Source organism: Candoia aspera, chromosome 2 (genome assembly GCF_035149785.1).
Source record: "Candoia aspera isolate rCanAsp1 chromosome 2, rCanAsp1.hap2, whole genome shotgun sequence".
In the NCBI taxonomy this organism is placed as follows: domain Eukaryota; kingdom Metazoa; phylum Chordata; class Lepidosauria; order Squamata; family Boidae; genus Candoia; species Candoia aspera.
Window position 1 is genome coordinate 99,767,784 of NC_086154.1, and position 25,100 is coordinate 99,792,883.

Genomic DNA, 25,100 nt, shown 5'->3' on the forward strand with positions numbered 1-25,100 from the left:
CTAGTCTGGTTCACATGTTCTAAACTGATTTGTTTAGCCATAAGTTACTGAAAGACTCCCAGTTTCCTTCAAGCAGGGTGCTGTGCCGTTAATTTATAGTTGATAAGCCACCATGAATTATTTTGTACAACCCAAGCACTAAGCAAAAAGCAACAAATTGTGTTAGCCGGGCTCTCCGGGAAGTTCCTGACTGTTTTCGGCCATTTCTGCCTATGTTGGGGAAAGGGCGGGGAATCCGCACGCCCTGAGCTACAGTTTCTCGGGCTGCTTTTCCGCAAGGAAAGGTGGCAGCCTGTCAGAGCTCACTTTTGCAGCAGTCCCTCCCACTCTCGCTCAGGAGCGTCCTCGTCGCCCAAGCAACAGCGGCGTCGCCCCAAACACTGGCGGAAGGAAGCTCCGGCGGGCATGGGGGGCGCAGAGGAGGAGCAGGAACCGGACCGGGAGAGCGCCCCAGAATCGAATCCCTGCGCTCGGCTGCTGGGGGAGCGGGTGGCGCGGAGCTTGCGAGTGGAGCCGGAGCGCTGGGCGCATTGCCTGGGGTCCCCCGAAGCGTGGCGGCTGCTGCGCGCCTTCCTCGATGCCGATCCAGCCGGGCGGCTGCTGTTTGTCACGCAGGGCGCGGCGGGGCAGTTGGCGCTAGCCGAGGGCCTCGCTTTGATGCCGACCGCTGGTCGCTCTTCGAAAGGGGTCTTCCTGCTGCGCCTCACATCTGGGCCCCTGCGCTCCCCTCCCGCCCCTGGGCAACTGCTATGTGGAGACCTGTCGGTAGCCACCCTCGACCACCTCGCCACTCTCGTGGAAGAGGTAGGCAGCTCGGTTGGCTCTGAGCGTCTTGCCAGCTTTTGAAGATGCGTTTTGGTTCAGCTACCAGGTCTGGGCTGCAAAAATCCGAACGGGCCCCAGATTGTCCAAATACAGAAAACGTCTCGCCTTTTTTTTCCTGGTAGAGATTCACGAACAGTTGCATGACAGGTGGGCGGGCAGACTCACCTTGCTTAACTCCCACCGCTTCTTTGAAAGCATCTTTGTCATGCGGCTCCTTAAACCCCCAATAACTTGTTTATAAGTTGGACAGCCTTCTGTCCATACTTAGTATTTGGCAGGTGGTGGGGTAAGGTGGGGAAGGCAAGAACAGAAGTAAAGGGGGCAATGAGACAAAATGTGCAGGGCAAGCGGATGGGATTGCAATTATCTGTGTTTTCCCCAGTTCTTCCATTTTGTGTTGCTTTTTTTTTTTTTTTTTTTACAATGTTAGGTTTATGCTTGTAAGCACTGTAATTCTATGTTAGGTTTATTCAGTAGTTTTCATTTGTTTTTTTATGTCCAAATAGTAAGAGACTGGGTTGTCAGTTTCTGGAGATTAGGCTGCTGAAGTTCACTGATGCAGTTAAAAAAGGCTTCATACTCTGAGGCTGATACTTTTTCTACCACCTTTTAGCGGTGGTGTACTGAAGGGGCAATGCATGATGGGAACAGAATCCTGGAGGGTCTTTTTATTGACATCTTCCTCAGAAACAGAATAATTGATAGACTTCCAGGTTTTGGGAGATAGATGAAGTAATTATGAGGCTTTAAATTTTACTCAGTGTTTGTGACAGATTAGCATAGAAGCAAATAAGCAGGCAGATTTGAATTTGATGGGATTTTTACTTAATTGCCATTTAAATGGCAAGTTTGCATTTCTAATTAAAATCAAAAGGAGAGTTGTATTTCTACTGACTGAAAGATCATTTTGCTAATGTACCATGTGTTCTACAAATCCAGCCTATTTGTAAAGAATAAACACTACTGCTGAGGTTAGTGGATGTTATTGTCAGGTAACTATACCCAGGATCGTCATAATCACACACACAAACATCTATACCATGCCATAGAGCAAATCTTTGAAAATTGATTAACATTTTAATTAGAATGATAAACCTGGCATCATGTAGCTAAAACCCGATCTGTCTACATTTAGACATTTGTTGAAGACAACAACAATATACATGCTTAATTTTATCCTGTATGGAAGAAGTCTGAATTTGACAACTTGGGGATGTGTAACGTGTGTAACATGACTAATTATAGCCAACATCAAGATTTTGGTCCTAACCTGATTAGATCTCCAACATTACCTTTTCATATGCTGGGAGAGACAAGACTTGATTTTGCTTCCTAGAGCATCTTTTAGTGCCTGGATTTGTCTTGGTGCCAGCTTCAGTATGCGTGTTCCCTGTTCCATATCAGCAGAGCATAAGTATGCTTTCCAATCAACTTTGGTGACTTACTAAACAGTTCAGATTCTGTTTTACCTGCTAAGGTACAGTATGGAAAAGAACAACAATATAAAACCACTCTTTTATGTTAATGATAAGTACCATTTGAACTTGAGCTTCTGTATCTTAACAGTATAAGAAAAATTGGTATTATCAATGCATTTTATTAACTGGTTGGCTGTAAATGGTGACTGACTACAGTTTTGTGTCAGAGCGAGAAGGGGAGGGAGGTATAGGGATTCATTTGTTTTGCGAACAGTAGCTGATGAACAAGAATGCACAGCTTCAGAGCACAAAACAAGGACATGCAGAGCAAGGCCAGGCACCCATCCACATTGCTTGGGAGGAGCTATATTCAGTTCCTGGAATTGCCTGTTAAGTCAGGGGAGGAGAATCTTTTTTGTGTCAAGGGCTGAATTCCTACAGGTATGTTCTGCTGGGGGCCGTGTGATATGCCCGTAGTGGGTGAAGCAACCCATTTCCAGCTGCCAGAAAAGAGACAGATTATCCTTCATAGAGGATTCATAAAGGAGTTTTGAAATGAGGCTGCTAACTCAGATCAGCAGGTGCCCATCTCTGAGTCAGACAATCTCTGCTGATTGGAAAGGTCTCTGTCTGACCCTATGGAGCACTGCAGGTCAAAATAGTCAAGAGTGGATATCTAGGGGCATTCTATGTGTATGTGTGTGTATGTGTCAAGAAAGCCAAGATGATGGCCACAACAGGGCAATTGAAACATTGATCTTTCTTTACATCTGTCAATGCATGTATAAAAGGAGCAGGGCTTCAATTGCGTGATCATAGCTGCAATCTTATTTTTTTACATCCCACTCCTCTTTTGGACATTGCTGTGGGCATTGGTCACTATATGTTGTTGTAAATTTTCTTTTTAACAAACGATCAGGGAGGGAGCCTGATTTGAGCTTTAGGTTGCTCCAGTTGGAGTTTGATCCCCACCCCCTCAAATAGGAAGCTTGTAGCCATTAAGCTTAGAGCACAGCAGAGATGGTTAATCCAAGCCACTGATCCAATCCATGCTGATTATTTGTGAAAGAAAGAAGTTATCCTGATGGGGATCTCTGTGATGGATGTAATGTGTACTTTCCTTTAAATGAATGATTAATCTGCCTTAATGCAAGGTGACAATGTGTTTCACTGTCTCCCCATTTCATTTTCTAATGACAAATTAACTTTATTAGGCCCCCTATAATAGCTACTATGTATCTAATATTTTAACAGTAAATGCTACTGTGTTGGGAGCCTTTTCAAGGTTTACTGTTAACATTTGATGTCTTAGCCTAAGGAGTGCATGCATCACAATTTGGCTTGGAATACATCGAAAGACAGAACCAAGAATGTGCACTCACATGATATGGTTATTTATCAGTTGCTCTGCTCAATAAAATATATATGTGAGGAACTTATTGAATGTTCTTTTACCACTAATTGATTTCATCTCAGATGGACTACATGGATTGGTTACAAAAGCAGAGGACAAGGCTAAGGGTCATCCATACAAGCACACTGATGTACTTTACTCCCTTACACTGTACAGCTAATATGAAATGATTGTACAGGATGCTTTTCTATCTGCGGTGCTTTTTACTTGAGAAATTTGCCACATTTAAAGAGGATCTCAGCTTCGTTACTTGTTTTCAGTTTGTAGTCAAGCAGAAATTGCAAAAGAAGAGAATTGTGGACAACTAAGTATCCAGAGCCTTAGACAACTAAGTATAAGAGCCTCGTGTGGCTCAAAGTGGTAGGCGGCAGTATTGCAACCGAAAACTCTCCCCACAACCTGAGTTCAATCCCAGCGGGAGCTGGATTCTCTCTCGGGTAGCCGGCTCAGGTCGACTCAGCCTTCCATCCTTCCGAGGACGGTCAAATGCGTACCCAGCTTGCTGGGGAAGGTGACGACTGGGGAAGGCAATGGCAAACCACCCCGCTCTATAGTCTGCCAAGAAGACGTCGCGAAAGTGGCGTCCCCCCAAAGGGTCAGACATGACTCGGTGCTTGCACAGGGGACCTTTCACCTTGCAAGTATCCAGAAAGAGCTGCAGGAGTTCTTGTGGCACACAGGTCACTGTCAGCGTGTTTTAGCTTCCTTGGGCTGCATGATCATTCTTAAGCCTCGGTATTTGTATAGCACAGCTCTGCAGCTCTTTGGATTTGGAGTGAGAAAGATGGTTTGGAATGTGCACAGCTCACACATATACAGTAGTGCCTGTGAAATGAAACCCTTCTTTTCTGAGGATTGCACTGTAGCTGCAGAGGGCAGGCAGCTATATGATCCCAGGAAGAGACACATCTGTTTTAATGAGCTGCTGACCAACTGCTACCCTCACTCACTCCAAAGTGCTTCATAGCCCTATAGCGTCGTTCTGCTTGGTTTGATGATTTATTCTTTCATTGCTGTAGACCAGTGTTTCTCAATCTTGGGAAATTTAAGATGTATAGACTTCAACTCCCAGTATTCCCCTTCTCTTTTAGCCTGTGCTTTTTTATAGTTTTAAAGTTTTTAAATAACAATAACAATAACAATTGTTGTATGTATATTTATTGTTTTTAGCTGTGTTGTATGCCGCCCAGAGTCACTTGTTTGTGAGATGGGCGGCCCTATAAATTTGACAAATAAATAAATAAATAAATAATTTAAAAAGCCTTTTAATGGCACAGTATGGGTTATATCAAGCTTGCCAAAAAAGAATCTGCCTGTCCAAGTTTGGAGATTTAGGGAGAGCCTGTTGAGGGTCCTTTACCCTTGAAAGGTTTATGTTATTAATTTTTAAATTGTGTTTTTTAAAATTGTACATTCAACTACTGTATAATGCCCAGAGTCCTTATGTGCGTAGATGGTTTATAACCAATTTAATAAAGTAATTAAAAGTGCTTCTTACATATTGGCAGTATATTTTGGGGTATTTTTGCAAGAAATATACACCACCTGCTTCTCACAGTAGTCTTATTTGTATTGTTAGGTTATAAACAATAACTATCTGGAACCTTTTACTTTAAATTAATCTTTCCACGTCTTGAGGGTCTCCAGATATATTTGGTTTGAATTCCCGTACTTTTCAGCCATGATGGCCGAAGAGGAATATCTAGTCTCTTGGGTCTAATAGATGAATGCCTTATTTGTGCAATGTTTCATAGGGATTATGCTTCTAGGTATTTCCATATGTCTATCCTGAGTAGACATTTGGGGAGGGTTAGTGCGGAAATTTCTCAAGACTATAAAATGGTTATTTGGTCGTCCTGCTAGATGTAGTCTGGATCATATGAAAATCAGGAAGCCAGAAGCTTTTACACTGTATTTTCTCTTGTTTCTCCTATATCAGTTTCATAACCAAGTGTATCTGAATGCTTCCAGGTAATGGTGCCTCTCTTGGTGAATCAGAGAAACCATCACAACTGGCCCAATGTAGTGTCCCAAGATATAATTAATCACATCTGCTCTCTGAAAAGGAGCTTTTTTGTGATGGTTGGCCAAATTAGAGGAAAAACTTTGTTGTCTCTTCCTGTTGAGCCTGAGAGGGACAGATCCATCGACTCTGACAATGAGAAAAAGTAAGTTGTAATATTTTAATTATTGACTTAAGTGGTCGTTTTCAAGATACTGCATGAATGCAAAGCTTTTCATTTTTGGCTTTAAGCTATGAATTGTTGAGTGAGTAGAAACAGAAGCATGGAAATGTAAGGTATACATGCTGTACAAATAATGTGAACTGGTAAAAGAAACCTGGAATATAAACCTGGTTTGTGACAAATGTCCTATTGTTTCATTGAAACCAAGAATTTATATTTTTATCTTATATTTGCTTTCTAGATAATCACTTCCAAAAGAGAGACAAACCTGATCTGTTGATACTTTTGTTTTCTGCAGCACTGAATTGGTAGATAAGTCTATAATTCATGCAATTGAGTCTGCTGTTATTGAATGGACCCACCAGATCCAGAATGTTCTTAAGAGAGAGTCTTCAGAACTGCTTTTGCAAGGCAAAGATCCTCATCCAAAGGTGGAGGTGGATTTTTGGAAAAATAGGTACTATTTTTGTATATTGTTAAATTCATTCTATAATGAAAGTATAAATGGAATAGGAAGTGCTACTGCTATGTGGTTATCAGTTGCAGAACCAGATTATTAGTTTGTCCTAGCTTCTAATTGATGTAGAGGAAGAGGTTGGGAAGTAGAAGCATCCATTTACATAAGAAAAACTTAAGTTGTGCAGGTTCTTACTTTCTGCTTGACACAAAGAATAAACTTTTTCTGTTAAATTCATTTGTCTTGGGACGATCATAAGATTGTTTGCTGCAAGACAGCATGTTACTTAACTAGTTGAATAAATTTGCTCATAACTTCTTCATTATATGTTGTAGATATCAGGATCTACAGTGTATTTACAGCCAACTAAAATCTAGAAAAATTTTGACTATGTTAGAGCTACTAGATAAGGTGCAGAGCACCTACTTCCCAGCGTTCGGATCCATCTTCAGTGATGTAGAAGCAGGTGAGGCTTTGAACGTTTGGATTACTATGATTAAACATAGATTATTGTAATTACTTGGTCAGCCTCTACACAGTTGGAAGCTTTACTTCTTTTCTTGTTTAAAATGTTATCATAAGACTCTTCTTTCATGCTTTCTAGAGATAGTGATGCATGGCATTAAATCTCAGTGATTGATCCCTCAATTAATGAAGATTATGACCTTTTGGACAATTAGGCACATTCGGAATTTTTAGAAAGGGTCATGCACTTCATCACAAAATTGCTCCATGGGAGGTATATATTGACAAAATAATTTCTTGGTTGGTGCAGTCAATCACAAAACATTTCACAGACAAATTGGTGTGGCTAAAATAGGAGTAACTTTCCAAATAATTTGAATACAGGAGCCTGAGTTTTGAAATACAAACCCACTAATTTGAATCCACAATTCCCTCTTGTTCAAAATTGTTTCTTATTTTCCTCAAACACACAAAGATTCATTGCTTTCTAATGCCGTTCCGTTGTCATCAGCTCTTCCTGCATACATTATACATCCCTGAACTTTCCATTAATTTCCTAGCTGCCATCCCAAAACATCCCTTTCTCAGGATGTGGCAATAAAATGCAATCTATCCTTTTAAAATTCACATTTGGTGCATTATATTCAATAACATCTATGACTACTGGCTGATAAACAACTTTATTTTTATTTATTTATTTATTTCTATTTATTTTTATCCTGTCTTTATTATTTTTATAAATAACTCAAGGCGGCGAACATACCTAATACACCTGCCTCCTTCTATTTTCCCCACAACAGCAACCCTGTGAGGTGGGTTGGGCTGAGAGAGAGTGACTGGCCCAAGGTTACCCAGCTTGGGTTAAGTTACCAATCCAGTGGCAACTTCAGTACCTTCAGAATCCATGTTCCACTGACATGTAACAACTGTTGCTATTGGCTGATGTGACAGTTGGAATTGATTGGTCAACTTAATTAATTCTTGTGCATCTATGAATGGACTGTGATCATTATAAGAAAGTGTTTTCTATGCAGTTGTCCCTTATTTTGAAACATGCTTCTAAATAAGCAATGTCGTCATTATGGCTTTATTTAGTCCCCTACTAACAAAAGTATTCTGATGTGTTTAATGTGTCAACAAACATTTTCACATTAAGCTGTGAAACCATCTTATCTTTGTGATGAGCTTCATTTACCTTTCACCTTTTACACTTGGGCAAAAAGAATATAGACTTGGAATGCTTCAAAAGTCTTTGTGAATTTATTAAATGTCCCCACAATGCTAAAGATGTTATGATAAGGCCAAAGATGAGCTTACTGCATCTTCCCATATTTTAGAATTTATTGCTAAATAAACCACAACTGTAGGGGAAACATTGATAATGCCTGTTTTGTGGGAAGTTATTTCCACAATAATGCATTCAAATCCAACTGAGATCCATACTATTTAGTGAAATAGCTGTACAAAGGTGCATTGATGAAATGGGTATGATGTTGAGATCAGATTCCAAGGCTTCTGAAAACACAGAAATTCTCTGCACAGTTGGACAAAGCCAAAGTATGGACAGTAAAGTTCTATTCATGGCCTACGTATGATATATTGATGAAAACTTCATCCTGCAAGAAGAGATATTGTTTTCAAGAACTCTTATAGCTAATACAAAAAGAGAACCAATATTTATTACATTAAAATCCTACTTTGAAAAGGCCCATATTTCACTGATGAATACTATTGCTTGTACATCTGGTAGAGCTCCAGTTATGGTAGGAAAATATGACAGATTTATGTCATTTTTGAAGAAGGAAGCTCCAGAAGTTTTTCTAATATTCATTGTATAGTTCTCAGATAACATCTTCCTGTCAATGTTTAAGTCCAGGTTTATTAACAATTCATTAAATACTGTGGTGAATGCAATAAATAAGATGAAGACCAATTCCAAGAATGAGCAATTGTTTCAACATGTTTCAACAGTGAGCAGTTTGTTTGTTTGTTTGTTGTTACATGTGAATGTTTAATGGCTTTCTAAAGGCAATGGTTTGATACTTCAGTGGAAGTTTAATTAGATCCATCTGAAATTTTGAGGTAAGCTAATGGTACTTCCTGATTTTGAGATTGTTACCTCTATGTTTATCGACAGATTAGCTCTATTTGCACAATATATCTTGCCAAAAGCATTCTACAAAATTTGGAGAAATTTTGAGAACCCTTATATGTTCTGAGAGTTAACATAATGACTTCATACAGTGAGCTAACAAATTGAATACTGATGTATGGATGACATTCAAAGTAATATGTATGATGTAGATATTATGTGTCAGGATGACACATTAGACTGTACCACGATAACCAATGTAAAGCCAAATTTAAACAATACAGAAAATTACAACTCTGGAGAATAGAGAAGATGCCCTCTGTCTTTTCATAACTGTAGAGCAAATGTTTATTAATACTATTAGCTTCCCCAATTTTGTATCTAGTTGAATCAAGTTTCAATGCAGACAATCATCTTTTTTTTTAGATTTTTTTATACCTCCTTTATTATTTTTATAAATAACTCAAGGCAGGGAACATACCTAATACTCCTTCCTCCTCCTATTTTCCCCACAACCACCACCCTGTGAGGTGAGTTGGGCTGAGAGCGAGTGACTGGCCCAAGGTCACCCAGCCGGCTTTTCATGCCTAAGGCGGGACTAGAACTCGCAGTCTCCTGGTTTCTAGCCTGTTGCCTTAACCACTAGACCAGACTGGGTCTACAAACTTCCCACAACAGAAGGAAACTGTTTGGATGTAATAGAAAGATGAGCTCTTTATCTGACCATATTAGCTTAAACACTGAAACTTAGATAGAGGGCACCAAGACAAATACTGCATTAAAAATGAAACAAAAATAAGAAACATTTTAATATAATGACATAATTTTATGGTATGTTTTTATGCGTAATAAATACATTTTGTTTGAATGAAATTGATGTTCTATTTATATTTGAGTTTAAAAGTAAAAAAAAAGATTAATAGTATTAAAATGTAAAAATTTAATGACAATAACAATATATGTAAGTAGGTGGTAAAATTATTGCAAACGTAAAAATATTGAAAAACTGGGCACTAAAAGGTTGATGACTACTGCTATGTAATACAACTAAGTATTTAAGTATCTGGGAATTACTTTTTAATCCTCTTTGCCTGGAGGGAATTATTAAAAGCTAAAGGTTGGTTAATACAATTCTGTATTTCACAGTATACTAGAGGCCCCCTGCCCTAATCACTGTTAAAATGAAAAAGATTAGCTTTCATGGTTCTCAGATTTGTTCTTACAAACACCTTGGACCTACGGAAGCAGTCCAGTCTAAAGTTTTAAGATCTAAACTTGGGAGAGCACTTTGGGAGTAGACTGGGTAAAATACCATTCATTCATCTCATGGGTGAGATTTAATAGTTTGTCATCTAAATTAGTAGAAGGGAGATCTAACAATATCCCAACAAAAGCATAATTATGCCCATGCTAGCTGGGGAATATTGAATCTGTTATGTTTTATTTCACTGCCTATTTTATATAGCTTGGCACTAGGTCTTAATAACACCTTTGCTGCTACACTGTTCTGGCTGGTCTAATGTGAAGAAAACTCATCTTCTTTGGGCCAATCTGTCTACAGAAGTATCTAACAAAGTAACTAGGTTTTGTGCAATTGCCATTGTAATAGGTGATTGATGGTAATAGTCTAAATATTGAATAAGTAGATATGTTTATCTCATCCATGCCAAGAATACAATTAAATAGTCTATTTATACCCGTGTGAACTTTGACTTCTAATTTTTCCTCTTACCATTTTATGTTCTCATCATTTTGGTCTTTGATATGTATATTCTTCCTTAATGGCTAGTCTTTGACCCTAAATAAGGCTTGAACTAAATTAAACCCCTCCTTTTTAAAAAAAAAAAAAATCTGGGCAGCAGGGAGGCTTAAAAGTGAAGCTCTGGTCTCCCACATGGAGCCTAGAAGTATTCAGTGGAATAAAGATGATAAGTAGGATGGAAGCAAGTGCTTGATTCATTCTTGTCCATTTAAAATTTGTAGATGAAATAATAATAAAAGGAACATGTATCATTAGGCTAGTTTAGAGCACAAGAACTACTGTGTTCCCTACTGGTCCTTACAGTCTAATCATTAAAAAAAATCCTATCAGTCCAGTTCACTGAAATCATGTTAAGTAACTTGAGGTTTGTTTGAAACTAATCCCTGTTTCTGCAGCTAAATAACATGTGGAAAGAATACTCAATATTTTAATGTATAGGAGGGGTTTTTTGGGAAGTTGCTCAATATATAGAATTTGAAGCTGCTTATATTTACCATACCATTCACCCATTTAAAAAATTCTTTAAAAAGTCTTGAAGGAACTGCTGAATCCCACAATATACTTATCTTTCTGCAGGAAATTGAGCTTTATGTTGTTACTGTTGGGTGCTGTATTTTCTTTGCCTTTCTTTTTCTCAGCACTTTGAAGAAGAGATTCCATTAATTTTCATATCTCCTGTTTTGTCCGACTGCATGCAACATAAAGCCAGGATAAATTTGTTGGCACTCTAATTCGCAGTACAGATATTTGGGAACAAATCCCTTTGAATATAAAATGCTTTATTTCCAAGGAAGTTTATTTTTATATCGTCATCTAAGTAACATACAAAGATAAGTATTTCTTCTTAAAAAACTGTGTTTGTTGTTTTCAAAAATCACAGCTTTGATTGAAGCCCAGGATATAAATATGTACCTGAAGCCACTCCAGCGCCCACTGGAAGAAATAGAAAATGTGGAATTTAATGAGGTGAAGCCGTTATTAAATCGTATGCTGCATCTAGTGTGCTTAATATGGGGCACTTCCAAATATTACTGTGCACCTGCTAGGATAATTGTGCTTCTTCAAGAAATCTGCAGTCTTCTTATTCAGCAGGTAGGCCCTGAAGTGGTTCTAATTCTGCAAAATAATGAAAATAATCTGACATTCCATGTATTCATAGGGTGAACATAGCCTCTTTTGTGATGACATCTGTGGAATCTTTCCAGGATAAACTTGGTTTGCCAGCCAACCTGAAATAGTTAGCTGATTCTTGCCACATCTGGCATAATCTCAATAAACATGGTCACATCGAGAAGTGTTGTAAAACTTAAAGTTCAGGCCACCTGTTCAGCACTTGAAGTGGGAAGTAAGAGGAGAGATTCTGTGCACCTTTTGTTCACAACACTGGATAATTATGGTACATTTAAATAGGACAGTTTAAGGACACGGGGTGGTGCTAGCGGAAGCTCTTATTGTGCATTCGGTCTCCTTCATTCGAGGAATTTCACATGGAATTTTAGCCCTCTTTTATTTTCCCACTACTGTTTCAGCTTTTTTTTCTTACCAAAAATAAAATCAGTTAAAAGGGAAGAAATGGAATACATATGCAGTGCCTTTTGATTGGTAAATAAGGAGCTTATTTATGCATTTGTTGTTATACGCCTAACATATCTGTGTACAAATCTATTTTCTATTGATTTCCTGTTTTGTTAATTATCAAACCAGTGGCAGTTCGCAACTGAGTGGCCAATTTAAGAATCAAAGCAAAGCAAAGCAATACCTCTTTTACCATGATTGTTCCATGCTAAACTTACAAAGATTTAATTTGTTTCTCTATTCTGTCCAACCAGGCCAAGAATTACCTCAGTCCAGAAGATCTACTTAAAGGGGAAGCAGAAGAAAGTCTGAGTAAAGTTCAGAAAGCTTTTAATGTTTTCGACTATTTCAAACAAACCTTTGAAGATAGAAAAGAAAATCTTAGCAATTATTTTCGGCCAGGTGAAGAAGTAAAGGAATGGGATTTTCCTTCCATAATGGTTTTTGCACAACTGAATAATTTCCTAGAGAGGCTTCATGCGGTAGAGGTAAGTCCTTGGCTATGAAATAGAACAATAAATAATCTATACAGAAAGCAACGTATTTTGGTGCCACCCTTGCCGCATTTTGTATACTCCTTTAATCAGCCTTGCAAAGAACACAACAATCATCTCTTCCTTTTAAAAATTAAATTAATATTTTCTAATATTAATTTAGTAATTTTTTACTGCTAGGCAGTAAACTAATTTACTATTATTTGTGCATCTGCTGATGTAGTAAAATGGATACAAACAGAGGTGTGAATTTATGTTCTGTGATAGTACATGTTTCATGACAGATCCCACCTATAAAACTTCGTGGTAATCTAGTTTGGGTGTTAAAAAGCCATAAGTAATTGACTGAGCAATCTTGGCCCAAGAGAAGTTGCATCTGATAGTCCAGCTGGTAAAAAACTCCTTGTGTCCTGTAAGCCAATTTGTCCCTCGGTATCAAAACTAGATCAGTAAATATCCAGTAATGGCAGGCCTGATTCTCTAAGGGGAACGCAAGCATCTTTTTCTTTTTTTTAAAACTTAATAGACTGTTTCTTATATTGTTGTAAAACATACATTATATTAGTCTGATATAGTAGTATTTGTACAGAATTGACTAAAGATTCTTAGCACTCTAATGTTTAAATAACTTAGACCATTAAAAACAGAAAAAAGAAGGTATTGTATCAATATTAACGATGATTTAAAATGTCAGTATCGATAGGCACAAGATTATTTAGCTTCGTGTCTCGAACTGAATACAACATTAAAAAATTACTGCAAATTGCATCAAAATATTTGTCGTACAATAAGGGTTTCTGCTTAAGTTGGTTACTTAGTATTACGGTCTCCACTGTATTGTTACTTATTATTAGAATGTAAGCCTGTCTTTAACTGGTTGATACTACCTCTCAAAAGAAAAGAAAAACCACATACCAAAACATTCTTATGAACAGCATCTCCAGGTTACTGGTGTGAGCTTTAGCTTATTGGGCCTTATCTAGTCCATTACAGTTCCTAGGCTCTTCTACTACCTTTTCTGATCCAGATGAAAAGAAGCAAAGTTTCTTGATTGCTATTCAGATCTCCAGATGATGAGGTAGAAAGAACACTGTGGGATCTCAGAGAACAACCTTTCCCCCAGCTGGTGCCTTTTAGGCCAACAGACAAAAGCCCCATTATGTACAAATAACCCTTTGCAAGCCTGTACGATAAATATACGCAATGCATAAATTCTGGCCTGCAGAGTTAACAGTGCTGGTGCTCCTTATGTTTAGTCTGAAGTGTATCTCACTGAGTCCCAATAGGATGTACTTGTAAGGAGGTTTATATAATGAAATCCTACCTATTGGCCAAATCTGCCTAATAAAGTGAAATAATATATCTACTATCATATCAAACTATTAGGGGCCAAGGAAACAAACAATTACACATATATAAATTCCATAGCTAGAGTTGGACTTGCTTGTTTTATTCTGTGAGTCTTTGACCTCCTTAGCAGTGTTCCAGTGTACTTGTAAAATGTTTGTGGTGTTTATTTATTATCATTTTAGTGTTTAAACTGTATTTGTTTCCTGCAGAGACAGGATCCTGTGGAAACTGCAGGAAAGTGCAGAGGGTCATTAAAGAGAAAGGCAATGAATTAAAGGACCTGTCCCATATAGTTATTTTGGCGCATGAAACTGAACGTTTTACAGAAGATGTTCCCTTTTGGATGGTCTTACAATAAGATCCAGTAGTAACAATTTTTTTAAAAGTCCTTGATCAATATGGTTCTGTATTAGCACCAATAGCAACAGCACCTGTCAGTTATGTTGTCTTCCTCTCTCTCTCAATGTGTCTGTCTATAAATTGATAAATACAAATTATCTCCTTCAGAAAACTATGTGATATGTTTGGGCTGAAAAATAAATTTTCTGAAAAAAGTTTTGCTTTTTTTTTTTTTTGCTTTTGGCTGGATAATCAGTATGTGATGTTGTCGAAGTCTGAAAGCCAGCCTAAATGATAGGGATATAAACTGTGAATTGTTGATGCCTGTAGGATCTTCTGATGACAGTTTTGGACATGGAGAAACTGGAGAAACTGGAATTTAGTGGCATAAAAGGCAAATCTCTGAGTCAGCAAGTTCTGAGTATGCATGAAGAGTTTCAAGAAATGTATAAAGTATTTTCAGACCGGACCTATGACTGTCTGGATGTGGCTAATACGGTAGGTGATTTTGGATTCTACAAAAATAGAAGCTCTGTACTTTTGCTGAAGAGGACTTTTGGGGCAAACATAAAGTAAAGGGTATCTGGTCTGCTCAATCAGAAATGGCGTTTATTCTTAAAAATATTTGGTTCCTTTAGGAGTTTGAGGATGATGTGTATGATTTTAAGAGCAAAATGGAAGATATGGATAGAAGGCTGGGAACAATCTTTGGCCAAGCTTTTGATGATGCAGCTAGTGTGGAGCATGCATTCAAGGTTTGTCATTTGTTATATTGGGCTACTTCAGTACATAGGAAATGTGCCCTAGTTATTTTTAAATAATGACAAATGCCCATATGAGGTACCAGTTTATGGGATTTTATATTTCAGTAGATACATACTGTACTTCATTATCAGTTAATGTTGACTACTGAAATAATTACATTTGTATGCATTTTTGATAGGTAGCTCATTGAAGGAAATATGTGAGCCATGACAAGGATTGCTATTTTAAATGGACAATTACAGGGCACATACATGAAATCAGAGTTTCTTTCCTTTTTTCTGTGTGGTAGCTGATAGACATATTTGGAAGCCTCCTGGAACGACCAATGATAGCAGTAGATGCCTATGATCAATATAATTTTCTCATCACAATGTTCAGCAGAGACCTTGATGATGCTAAATTGATCTATCTGAAACGTACTGAGGAGGAAACAGAAATAGGTACTTGTTAATAACTTTAAAAAAGGCTTAATACTCAGTTAACAGAAAGTGTTAATATAAATTGGTTTAAACAGTTTGATTTTTTAAAAATGTCATAAGGATTTGTAATATCAGTTATCTTACCTAATTGTAGCTATCAATAGACCAGTTTTCTTTTTTAAAGATGTAACAAACTGCTGTGCAAAGTGAAGATGGTGTAAAAATAACAATATAGTATGTATTATTCCAATATCAGGTTATTTATTTATTTATTTATCTATCTATCTATCATATTTATTCACCGCCCATCTCGTATAACAACAACTCTTATTCAATGGGATTCATTTAATGTTTGTTCCCAGTCTCAGTGTTTTGGAAGTGAGGGCTCTGAAGTATCTACTGGGCAACCAACTCCCAGGTTTTTTTAACTGTAGGTTGCTAGAGAAGTAAGGAGTTGAATATCAGTGTGATCAGTTGGGACTCACTTTTGGTGGGATAAAAACCTTTTCAGATGTTACACTTTCTTTTTATGCCAGTTTTTTGTTAACCTCAGTTGACAACAGTTTTTGGGAAACTGATCCCTGCAGTGGGTTGGATGATGCCAAGAATGATGTCTGTTTCATGCATTTGAGCAGGGGCAGCATTTTCCCTGACCCTGAGTTTTCTGTTGGAAGTTGGAAGGATTCTTTTTGGTATTTTAAAAACCTATATTATGTTGGTATGTGGTGTTTTCTGCAAGAAATCTTAGCTGCAGAGAAGTAACCATGGTAATTGAATACTTTCTTAAGTATGGCAGGGTGAGAAGGTCAGACTTAATTGTTCTCAGGTTGGGGTGTGAAAAGGATGGCCATACAACCAAAAGCTGCTGTTTGGGGAACTTGCCTGGAGGGGAACTTGCCTGGACTTGTTACAGTTTCAGTTTTGTTTTTTGCAGCCTCCCTTCCAGTCCAGCTCTGCGCATGTGAATGTATGAGCTTGTAAAGCTTTTGTGCCTATCCAGGGATCTGGATATGAGAACTGTTTATGTTTTATGCTTTTTATAAATACATTTATTTTTATAGAAATGCCTGGTGTGTGTTTTTTCTGATCTCTTGGGCCAAACGCTTTCCAGCACTCTGAACATATTAAGCCTACTTAGAATCTACATGACTGTTTTGGTGTGTTTGAGTCTGAAAGTGGCAGGAAACTGCACTAGTGATTTTCAACTATCATGCTGTAAGCTGTGGTAGCATGACCGAAGAGAGTTCTAGAGACTACAGAAATGGAGTTTAAAAAGGCTTGTGGCCCTCTGACAAATGGTTGCCCACCTCAACAATTCACTATGATTGGTATATAGTCACTGTCATAAGAATCCTCTATCCTACTAGTCAGGATGCCTGTCTTTACACATGTTTGAAAGGATGTTTTCTACCACTGAAGACTGAATCAGCGACTAAGATGGGTCAGCCTTGTTGCAATTTAATCACTGTGCAGATTTTGGAGTTACAGTACCTTTTCAGAGTGAGCTTTGTTTCTCAGGTTATTCACCAGTGCATAAGAATATGCCTTTGGTGGCTGGAGAAGTTCACTGGGCTCAGGAACTAAAACTCAGGATCCAAATTCCATTTAGTAATTTCAGGCACCTCAGTTACTGGTGAGTATCTTTATTTCACAGAAATGAATTTATTTAAATCAGACTTTCTGTATTAGTGTGCTGCATGCATTGTTTTTACAATGAGGAATGTTAGAACTGGAAAAAAAATGACAAAGTTACTTGACATTACAAAATAAGTTTGAAAAACAGCTTTTGGCCTGGTCTACTCTTTTTATTCTTTCCAACTTGATGGGACCTTGGAAAATAATTATCTAAAAGGTTTGAGACTCTGTCCATCTGTCTATCTTTCAGCAGGATAACTTCTCCCAAACAAAACAGAACAGGAACAATTTTGGTATGACTGGAAAAGCCAACAACAGAAAGATTGTTAAAAATGTGCTGGAGCCTCCTCCCTGGTCATGTGATTCAGAATGGAATGGCTATTAAGAGGCTGGGAAGAATTCTCTATGGTTTCCCTACCTTATTATATTCTGACTTATGTAGTCCTAGTGAGACCACACAAGACCCTGCCAGGTATTCTGTAGCTGGTGGATTGTTGAGAAAATCAAGTGGCTAATGAAGACACCATCCAGTGGTTTCTAGGAATAAACTGGATATGTTTAGTGTTTGTGGCTAGGCAACTGAGCAACCTGCAGAATTCACATATTCATATGGAATTCCTGAAGGGGGCTATAACCTTGCTTTACATAAGTAAGGGCATAGGCAGATGGCTATGTTAAAGGGTAGTGCACCAAGCAGGAAAGTATGCCGACATAAAATTGACTGCCCTGATTGTTGAGCTGTATTCTGCTATAGCATTGAGGCCTACAACTGGTGCTTGCCTTTTTATTTTAATGTGGGATAAACTAATGATGGGTGAATTCTCCTGGCTTTGTTTTCCTTCCTACCAAGCATTACCTGCCAGCCGGAAAAGAACCACCATTCATTCTCTTGAAGTGGGGCTGGGTGGGGTGGAGTTGGGCAACCATAGGCAGGTGTGTGGAATGGTGTGTTTAGCCGCCTGTCATATTGCCTCACTAATAGGTCACAGGTTGGAGGTACTCAGCGCCCATGATCTGTCAATCAAGTTACTTCTGAACACAACTCTAGCACTCTTCTGAATGAGTGCTAAACCTCTGCCCAGAAATAGCCTAGCTGGCAGGTTGCAGGCCCAGAGAAGGGGCATAGGATGACATGGGAGTGAATGAGTGAGCTCCATCCTTATGTAGTGCTGCAAGGGAATGGAAGTAGTGGCAACAAGTCCTGTTCTGTCCTCATGAGCAGCAGCACTCAGAAGTAGCCTGCAAATAGCTATGGAGCTGTAATGGAGTAAACCAAACGGTACTAGCTCCCCAAAGTAATAAAAACAGCAAAAAGTATGGCTACCCCAAACCCTTTTTTGGTAAGACAGTGAAAAACCTGAAACACACCAATGGTCACAGAGCTAACAACACAAAACAGGCAGAGAGTGACTCTCTTTCACAGATTAAATTCACCTTCTATGTAGCACAGGAACAGCTGTCTCTCAAGAGATTGTTATTCTTGTTTTTAAGACAGCTCCAGCACTCTTTCAAAGGAGTTTTATACCAGTATTTATAAACTAGTCTTGCATTCTCTCCAAAACATGCTAAACTTGTCTTTGTGTTATTTCAGGTTGGTTCTTAACATGCATATTCTTTAGTACCAGAAAGGAAAGACAGGACAATTGAAGACTATTATATGGATCTCTGTAGGCCAAACTACAGTGATGTAATGATTGATATGGATGGACCCATGCTGACAGTTTGTAAAAGAAATAAATTATTCTGAAGAGCAAGCCATGATTAATATCATGTGTAGCTCAGCTCTCAGGCAGAAAAAATACTTCACAGGAAAGATACACACACACACACAAACAGGTAGACTTTGACTTACGACCACAATGGGGACTGGAATTTCTGTCACTAAGCAATGCGGTTGTTAAATGAGTCACACCCAATTTTATGACCTTTTTGCTGCAGTAGTTAAGCAAATCTGGCTTTCCCCATTGAATTTGCTTGTTGGAAGCCCCCTGTGAAGGTTGGAAATTGCAATCATGTGACCCCAGGATGCTGCAACCATTGTAAATTCATGCCAGTTGCCAAGCACCTGAATTTTGCTCATGTGACCACAGGGATACTGTGACAGTTGTAAGTGCGAGGACCTATTGCAAGTCACTTTTTCTAGTACTGTTGTAACTAAGAACAGTTGTTAAATGAATGGTTGTAAGTTGAGGACTACCTGTAAGTCCAAATGTATGACATCTACATGTAAACATTATCTAAAAAAGTGACACTATTTAAAATATAGGCCAGCATGTAATTTCACTCAAATTATCAAGTCATAAAGTTTACTCTGATGCATTTTATTGATAGTTCCTTGGATTCTGCGGAAGGCAAAAGAATGGTGCAGAAGTATGAAGATTTGATCCAGTTATTAGAAAGGTAAATGTGTTTCCTTAGGGCATATTGTAAGAATAGATTTGCCTTTCCTAAATTATTTTTATTGGGTTGGTGCAATATGTAGCTAATAGGTGTTTTGGGGTTAATTTTATCCAAATATGCTTTTTTTCCTTAGTCGCTTAATTAGCTAAATTCAGTGTTTTAGAAATGTTTTGCATACAATATTATATTGACATGGTAATATATTTCTAAAGGACTTTTGGGAAGAAGAATTAAAAGGGGGAAGGGAGGGGAAGCCATGGCCTGTGTCCAAAATATTGCCTCTTAGTGCAAATAACATTACCCTTTTCTCTACAGTTCATTTAATTGTCATAGATCCCCCATTTTAGCTATTTTCTGCCAAGTTATTTGGGGGGCTGCACAGCTATCTTCAGTCATGTATAGTGTAATCTTTATCCTTATTATTAGAGCAGCTCCTGTGCTGTATGCACTCACCCCCTCATCACATCCAGGATTGAGCTATTCTTGCAAGTAAAACAGTTTAGCTATTTAAGATGTCACTTGTTATTTCTAAATGCTATTTGCTATATTCTGTTTCTCACAAAGGGTAGACTTTTATGTGCAAATATTTGATACCTGTTATGAAAATGAAATCCTCAGGCCTAAAACTATTTTACAACAATCTAAATTATGAAGGCTTTTCCCTTTAAATATGTGGGTCCTTTATAATGTCTGTAACTGAAAGTCTGGGTTTTTGGCATGAGGATATTTGAGAATTATTCAAACCCATTTTGTATACAGTTTGGGGTGTTATCCTGGGGCTGTGGTTGCATAGCTAGTAGTTTATACACAGAAGTATCTAGGGGACTAAGCTAAATTTACTTAGAATAATGAACCTCCTAATTTTTAATTAACTTGTGATATAAAATTCTGACAAATCCACTTTGGTGAAGCATTAATCAAATGTTTCAAGTCTCCAGTCCTAACTATATTACCAACTTATCAGAAACTTAGTGTTCAAATTAGCATGACTACGTGTGGTATAAGTAAACCTAGGCACAATTTAGGACATGGGTGAAACCAACAATGTCCTGCTGCAAGGAAGCTCACAGAAGACTTAAAGCTAATTATAAAGACTCAGGAAGCACACCCAATATAACTGTTAAACAACAAGCAAGGTGAATCAGCCAAATCAGAGTCTAGGGCAACATCTGGAGATAACCAAAGCTAAGTTACAGGGGTCCAAGTTAAGGCTGGCATATTTAGGGTCATACGGTACAAACAACAGCCACTGTAGCAATATTTATTACAGGATTTGATTTATTGCAAATTAAATACTTCTCTACTCTACCCAATACCAACTTTTCTAGCCTCAGCTGACCAAAACAGATATTTGTAAGGGTTCACTTATGAATAGATGTTTTTCTCCTTAAGACATATTCTCTCCCATCTAGCACTTCATGTGCTAATATTTTGACTTTGCACCTTTAGGTACTGTTTGCACTGCTGGGTGGACTTCATCCTGGGTGGGCGTCATCCTCTATTCCAGACTTAAATGCCAGATTCTTTTAGATAAGATCCTGCTTCTTCTTCTTTTATAGAGTTTGGGTTAATGGATTCCTGAAGCCCTATTTCATCTTCAGAGTTTAATTTACATAGCTTAGATAAGTATAACTTATCTAAGGGCCAATGATATTCACGTGACTGCTTCATCTTGTGATTCAATTTGCAAATTGGATCATGTTTGATATGTTGTGAGTGAAAAATAGCTGAAAGTTGATTGAGCAGCAACCTTGGAATCTTCGGGGAGCAGTGGTTATATGGAGAAAGGGCTCTGTAGGAAGGAACAAAGTGATCTTCTAGATAGTGGGGACAGAGTGGCAAGAACCCCCCACCCCCACCCCGGCTCTGCTGCTTTTGACACTGACAGATTTTTTAGCTTCAGATTTGCTTGCAACATAGCCAGGAAGTCTCTTCCAATAACAGGTTCAGGCAGTTGTCTGGCAGTGTATAGAGTCCTACATGATTGCTTGGTCTTCTGGCAGATATCAAGAGAAGCTGTATGAGGAATGGTTCCAGACTGTGTCTGTGAAAGCTCAGTATAATCTCAGTCAACCACTTATCCAGCGAGATTCAGACAGTAAACTGATTACAGTCAATTTTGACCCTCAGGTAAGGTGAAAGTATGTTGATCTTCCAGAAGACTTCTTCCTCTTCCTTTTGGCAGAAGCAGGTGCAGTTTTGCAAAGTGAGAAGTAGTCTAGTGCTTGGAGCCATCCAGGCATGGATTAATCTCTGCTATTGCCCAAGGAGACAGGGAATTACATGGCTAAAGAATCTCCTAGAGAATAGCAACAATTTGAGCCCTCATCATTGCACGATGCCATTCAGTGGAGCTTGAATTTAATTCACATATCCAAAATTAAACATTTTATGCGAAAGGGAGATAAAAGGAAAGGAACAAGTATGCTGAATTAGTGCAAAAACCCAGCATAATTTTCTGCCAGTTGTCACAGATCAGCCATATGCATCTAAGAAGCTTCAAGCAGGCCAGAAAGAAGATAACTTTGTTTAAACCCATTGCTTATGCCTGGTATTTGATATTCAGAAGCCTGTTGCTTCTTCAGTGGAGTCTCTGTCAACCACCATAGTGTTAATTGATAAATCTTTATGAATTTGAGTATAAAAACAAAACTCTTCTTATTCCCTAGTAATTTAGATAAACATTTGTGAGATTAAAACTGGTATTATGTAGAAAGATTTGTGGCTGAACTTTAGAGATATCCCATATTGGTGGGATGACAATCCAGAAGATAGCCTCTAATTACAATTTTTGAGTTGAGAAGGAACTTCTTCTCTTTTCTCCTTGCATCCCTATTTGGTTATTCAGGAAGTTCTATAACTGGATCTCTAAATAGACATATATAGAGAGAAGAGAAGAAATATAACTTCTTTTCTAGAAGAAAAAGGATTCTAATGAAAAGATTTCAAAGGTTTGTTTTACTGTGTGGTTTTATAGCTGGTGTCAGTTCTAAGAGAAGTGAGTTACCTTGGAGAAGATCGGATCGGGAATATCCCAGAAACAGCAGCAGAAATATATTCTTCTAGGGAATCCTTCAGGCAATTAGTGGCCAACTTGGATTTAATGGTTACTTGGTACAACAAAATATTGTGCACAGTCCTAGAAGTGGAATATCCACTGATACAGAGTCAGCTGCATGAAATTGATATTCAGCTGAAAGAAGCAGAAGAGACATTAAACTGGAAAACAAAAGGTAAGCACTGTTTGTGGAGTCCCATGTAGCAAGAATAAAGTGATTCCTGTTCTTTCAGCCAAGCTGGGCCTTCTTCAGAAAGCTCTACTTGCTCACTTTTTCTCCTCTGCAGATAAATGTGGACATTTCCAAATTGGGGGGAAAAAGCCCCCGTTCTCTCTTCTTTCTGGTGCCCTTCTGTGCTTTGTAGTCATCTGGTGTCTGTTGTGCTATATCCATTTCAACCTAATATAAAGGGTGAACTTAGCTTGAATGTTGGGAAATTCATTTTCCATTTTTAATAGTTAGGGAAGATGATTCTTTGGCACTGGAAAAGAACACAGGAGCTTAGAAAGAGAAGAAATAATGAAGAAATATGTAGAGGATGGGATGTCATGCAGGTACTTACTCATTTTTGAGTAGCCAGATTGGAATATATGGCTGATATTCTCTTTCAAAAAATTAAAAACAGTAATGGTAATTAACATTAAATGTTGAAGTTTGTATAATGATGAGAGTTGTGTTTTAGGCCTTCTATATTAGATTATTTTTGCTTTGGCAAAATTGTAGTCATGCAAAGACTATATTTATGTAGAGGAAAACAGCTCATGTTCAGTAACGTTTTCTTGCAATTCATTTGTTTCCAATGGGAATGCCATCTGGCCCTTCGTTAAAAGCTAAGCAAGAAATGATTTTTTCCCCCTCAGTTTTATGGATTGGATGACTTGTCATTGTTAGCTTCTTAAAATGTTCTCCATTGTTGCTTTTATTGGAAGGCCTTTGGGATCATATTTCACACATGGTTAACAGTGTTCAAAATCTTGAGCAAACAATCCAGAAAACCAAAGACAACACTGAGGAAATTCAGAATATTATGAAATCTTGGGTCTTCCCAGTTTTTGAAAGAAAAGATGGGAAAAAAGAATCTCTGCTATACTTGGATAATCGACATGAGCGACTGGACAAGCATTACCAACTCATTACAGACTCAGGGCATAGGATTCATTTTCTAATTAAGGTATGGTGTGCATATATGGATATAACTAACCTGTAGGAAGAGTCATCTGCAGGTATTTTGTTCCTGTTACTAAAAGCATTAACTCATTACACACATGAAACGTCTCATCCATACTCTCATTTTAATATGCATTTACATTAACATTCATTAATTCAGGAGTACCAGGTCAGAAACCGATAGCTACTTTCTTCATACATGCCTGCTTGCATTTAGAGCATGCTGGGATATAAACTGCACCTACAAACCAAGACTTCTGTCATTAAATAGAAAGATGCTATTATTGTGTCTTGTGTAGATATTTCATTATTCTGTGTAGGTTCAGTTTTTTTATCGATTTTGTTGCATAAATTCACAACAAAATATATAAAATATCAAAGTGCAAAAAACTAGAAAACAGACATAAACCTAGGAGAGAAAAAACCCTCATACTATTCAAAATAAACAGAAAAAAGAAAAGCAACCCTTTTTGACCATCCACTGAAGTATCTAGTAAATATATAAAAACACCCTTTTTTGATGAATTAGTCTCATCTTAAGATCATAAGAGACATATCTGCCTAGAGTCCCTCCTTTGTGGGGGAGATAGGGAGTAATACAATTCGACAAATATTTAATGTTCTTTAAAACTCAAGATGGACTTGTTAAAATTTTATTTTACTATTTTATTACCAGAATTTATATGTTAAATTCTTTATTTTCTTTATTCTTTATTCCAATTCTTTATTCCATATTTCTTGTAAGTTATCAATATTTATCTTAGTAAGATTCTTCAATGGTCAGTAAATTGTTGTTTTAGCCTCCCAAATACTATTTCAAGTATACTTAGAATTGTAGGTGTTGCCAAGATTGCCAAAACATTAGGTCCAAGTTGGGGAAAGATCAAACATTTTCATTGAATATATTGCAAATTATATTCATTTAAGGCAGGTTTTAGGCAAGCTGTATTCTTTCTATCCCCTCTCAAAAGTCTTCTAGTTATTATTACTAATAACCAGATCTAAGGTATTACTCCCTTTCTGAACCCAAATTAAAAACAAAAACACTTTTTTCCATTATTGTTAAATAGGAATTATTCCAGAGAATCAATTGCTTATGAGAACAAGGATCAAACTTAAAATCTTCTTCCCAATAACATCCAAATATGTCTTGCTGCTTTCTATGCTTGGAATATAACAAAATTCTGACTAAAATTGAAACCAAGCATTTACCAGGATTTCAAAGGATAGTTAGTAGAAGATCTGGAGGAGTTGTGGTTGCATGATGGTAGAAGAATC

The 25,100-nt window shown here is 37.7% G+C and overlaps 1 protein-coding gene across 1 annotated transcript in view; it reads left to right on the forward strand.

The window, feature by feature from the left end:
* The first annotated feature begins 285 nt into the window (after window positions 1–285).
* DNAH9 (dynein axonemal heavy chain 9) overlaps window positions 286–25,100 on the forward strand; it is a 224,218-nt gene continuing 199,403 nt past the window's right edge. The window contains exons 1-14 of the mRNA XM_063292577.1: window positions 286–804; window positions 5,629–5,825; window positions 6,142–6,300; window positions 6,636–6,766; window positions 11,500–11,711; window positions 12,449–12,682; window positions 14,708–14,875; window positions 15,016–15,132; window positions 15,432–15,582; window positions 17,080–17,194; window positions 19,528–19,596; window positions 21,600–21,726; window positions 22,574–22,829; window positions 23,585–23,826. Coding sequence (XP_063148647.1) covers window positions 406–804; window positions 5,629–5,825; window positions 6,142–6,300; window positions 6,636–6,766; window positions 11,500–11,711; window positions 12,449–12,682; window positions 14,708–14,875; window positions 15,016–15,132; window positions 15,432–15,582; window positions 17,080–17,194; window positions 19,528–19,596; window positions 21,600–21,726; window positions 22,574–22,829; window positions 23,585–23,826 — 2,577 coding nt within the window. The 5' untranslated portion in view covers window positions 286–405. The remainder of the gene's footprint in view (window positions 805–5,628; window positions 5,826–6,141; window positions 6,301–6,635; window positions 6,767–11,499; window positions 11,712–12,448; window positions 12,683–14,707; window positions 14,876–15,015; window positions 15,133–15,431; window positions 15,583–17,079; window positions 17,195–19,527; window positions 19,597–21,599; window positions 21,727–22,573; window positions 22,830–23,584; window positions 23,827–25,100) is intronic.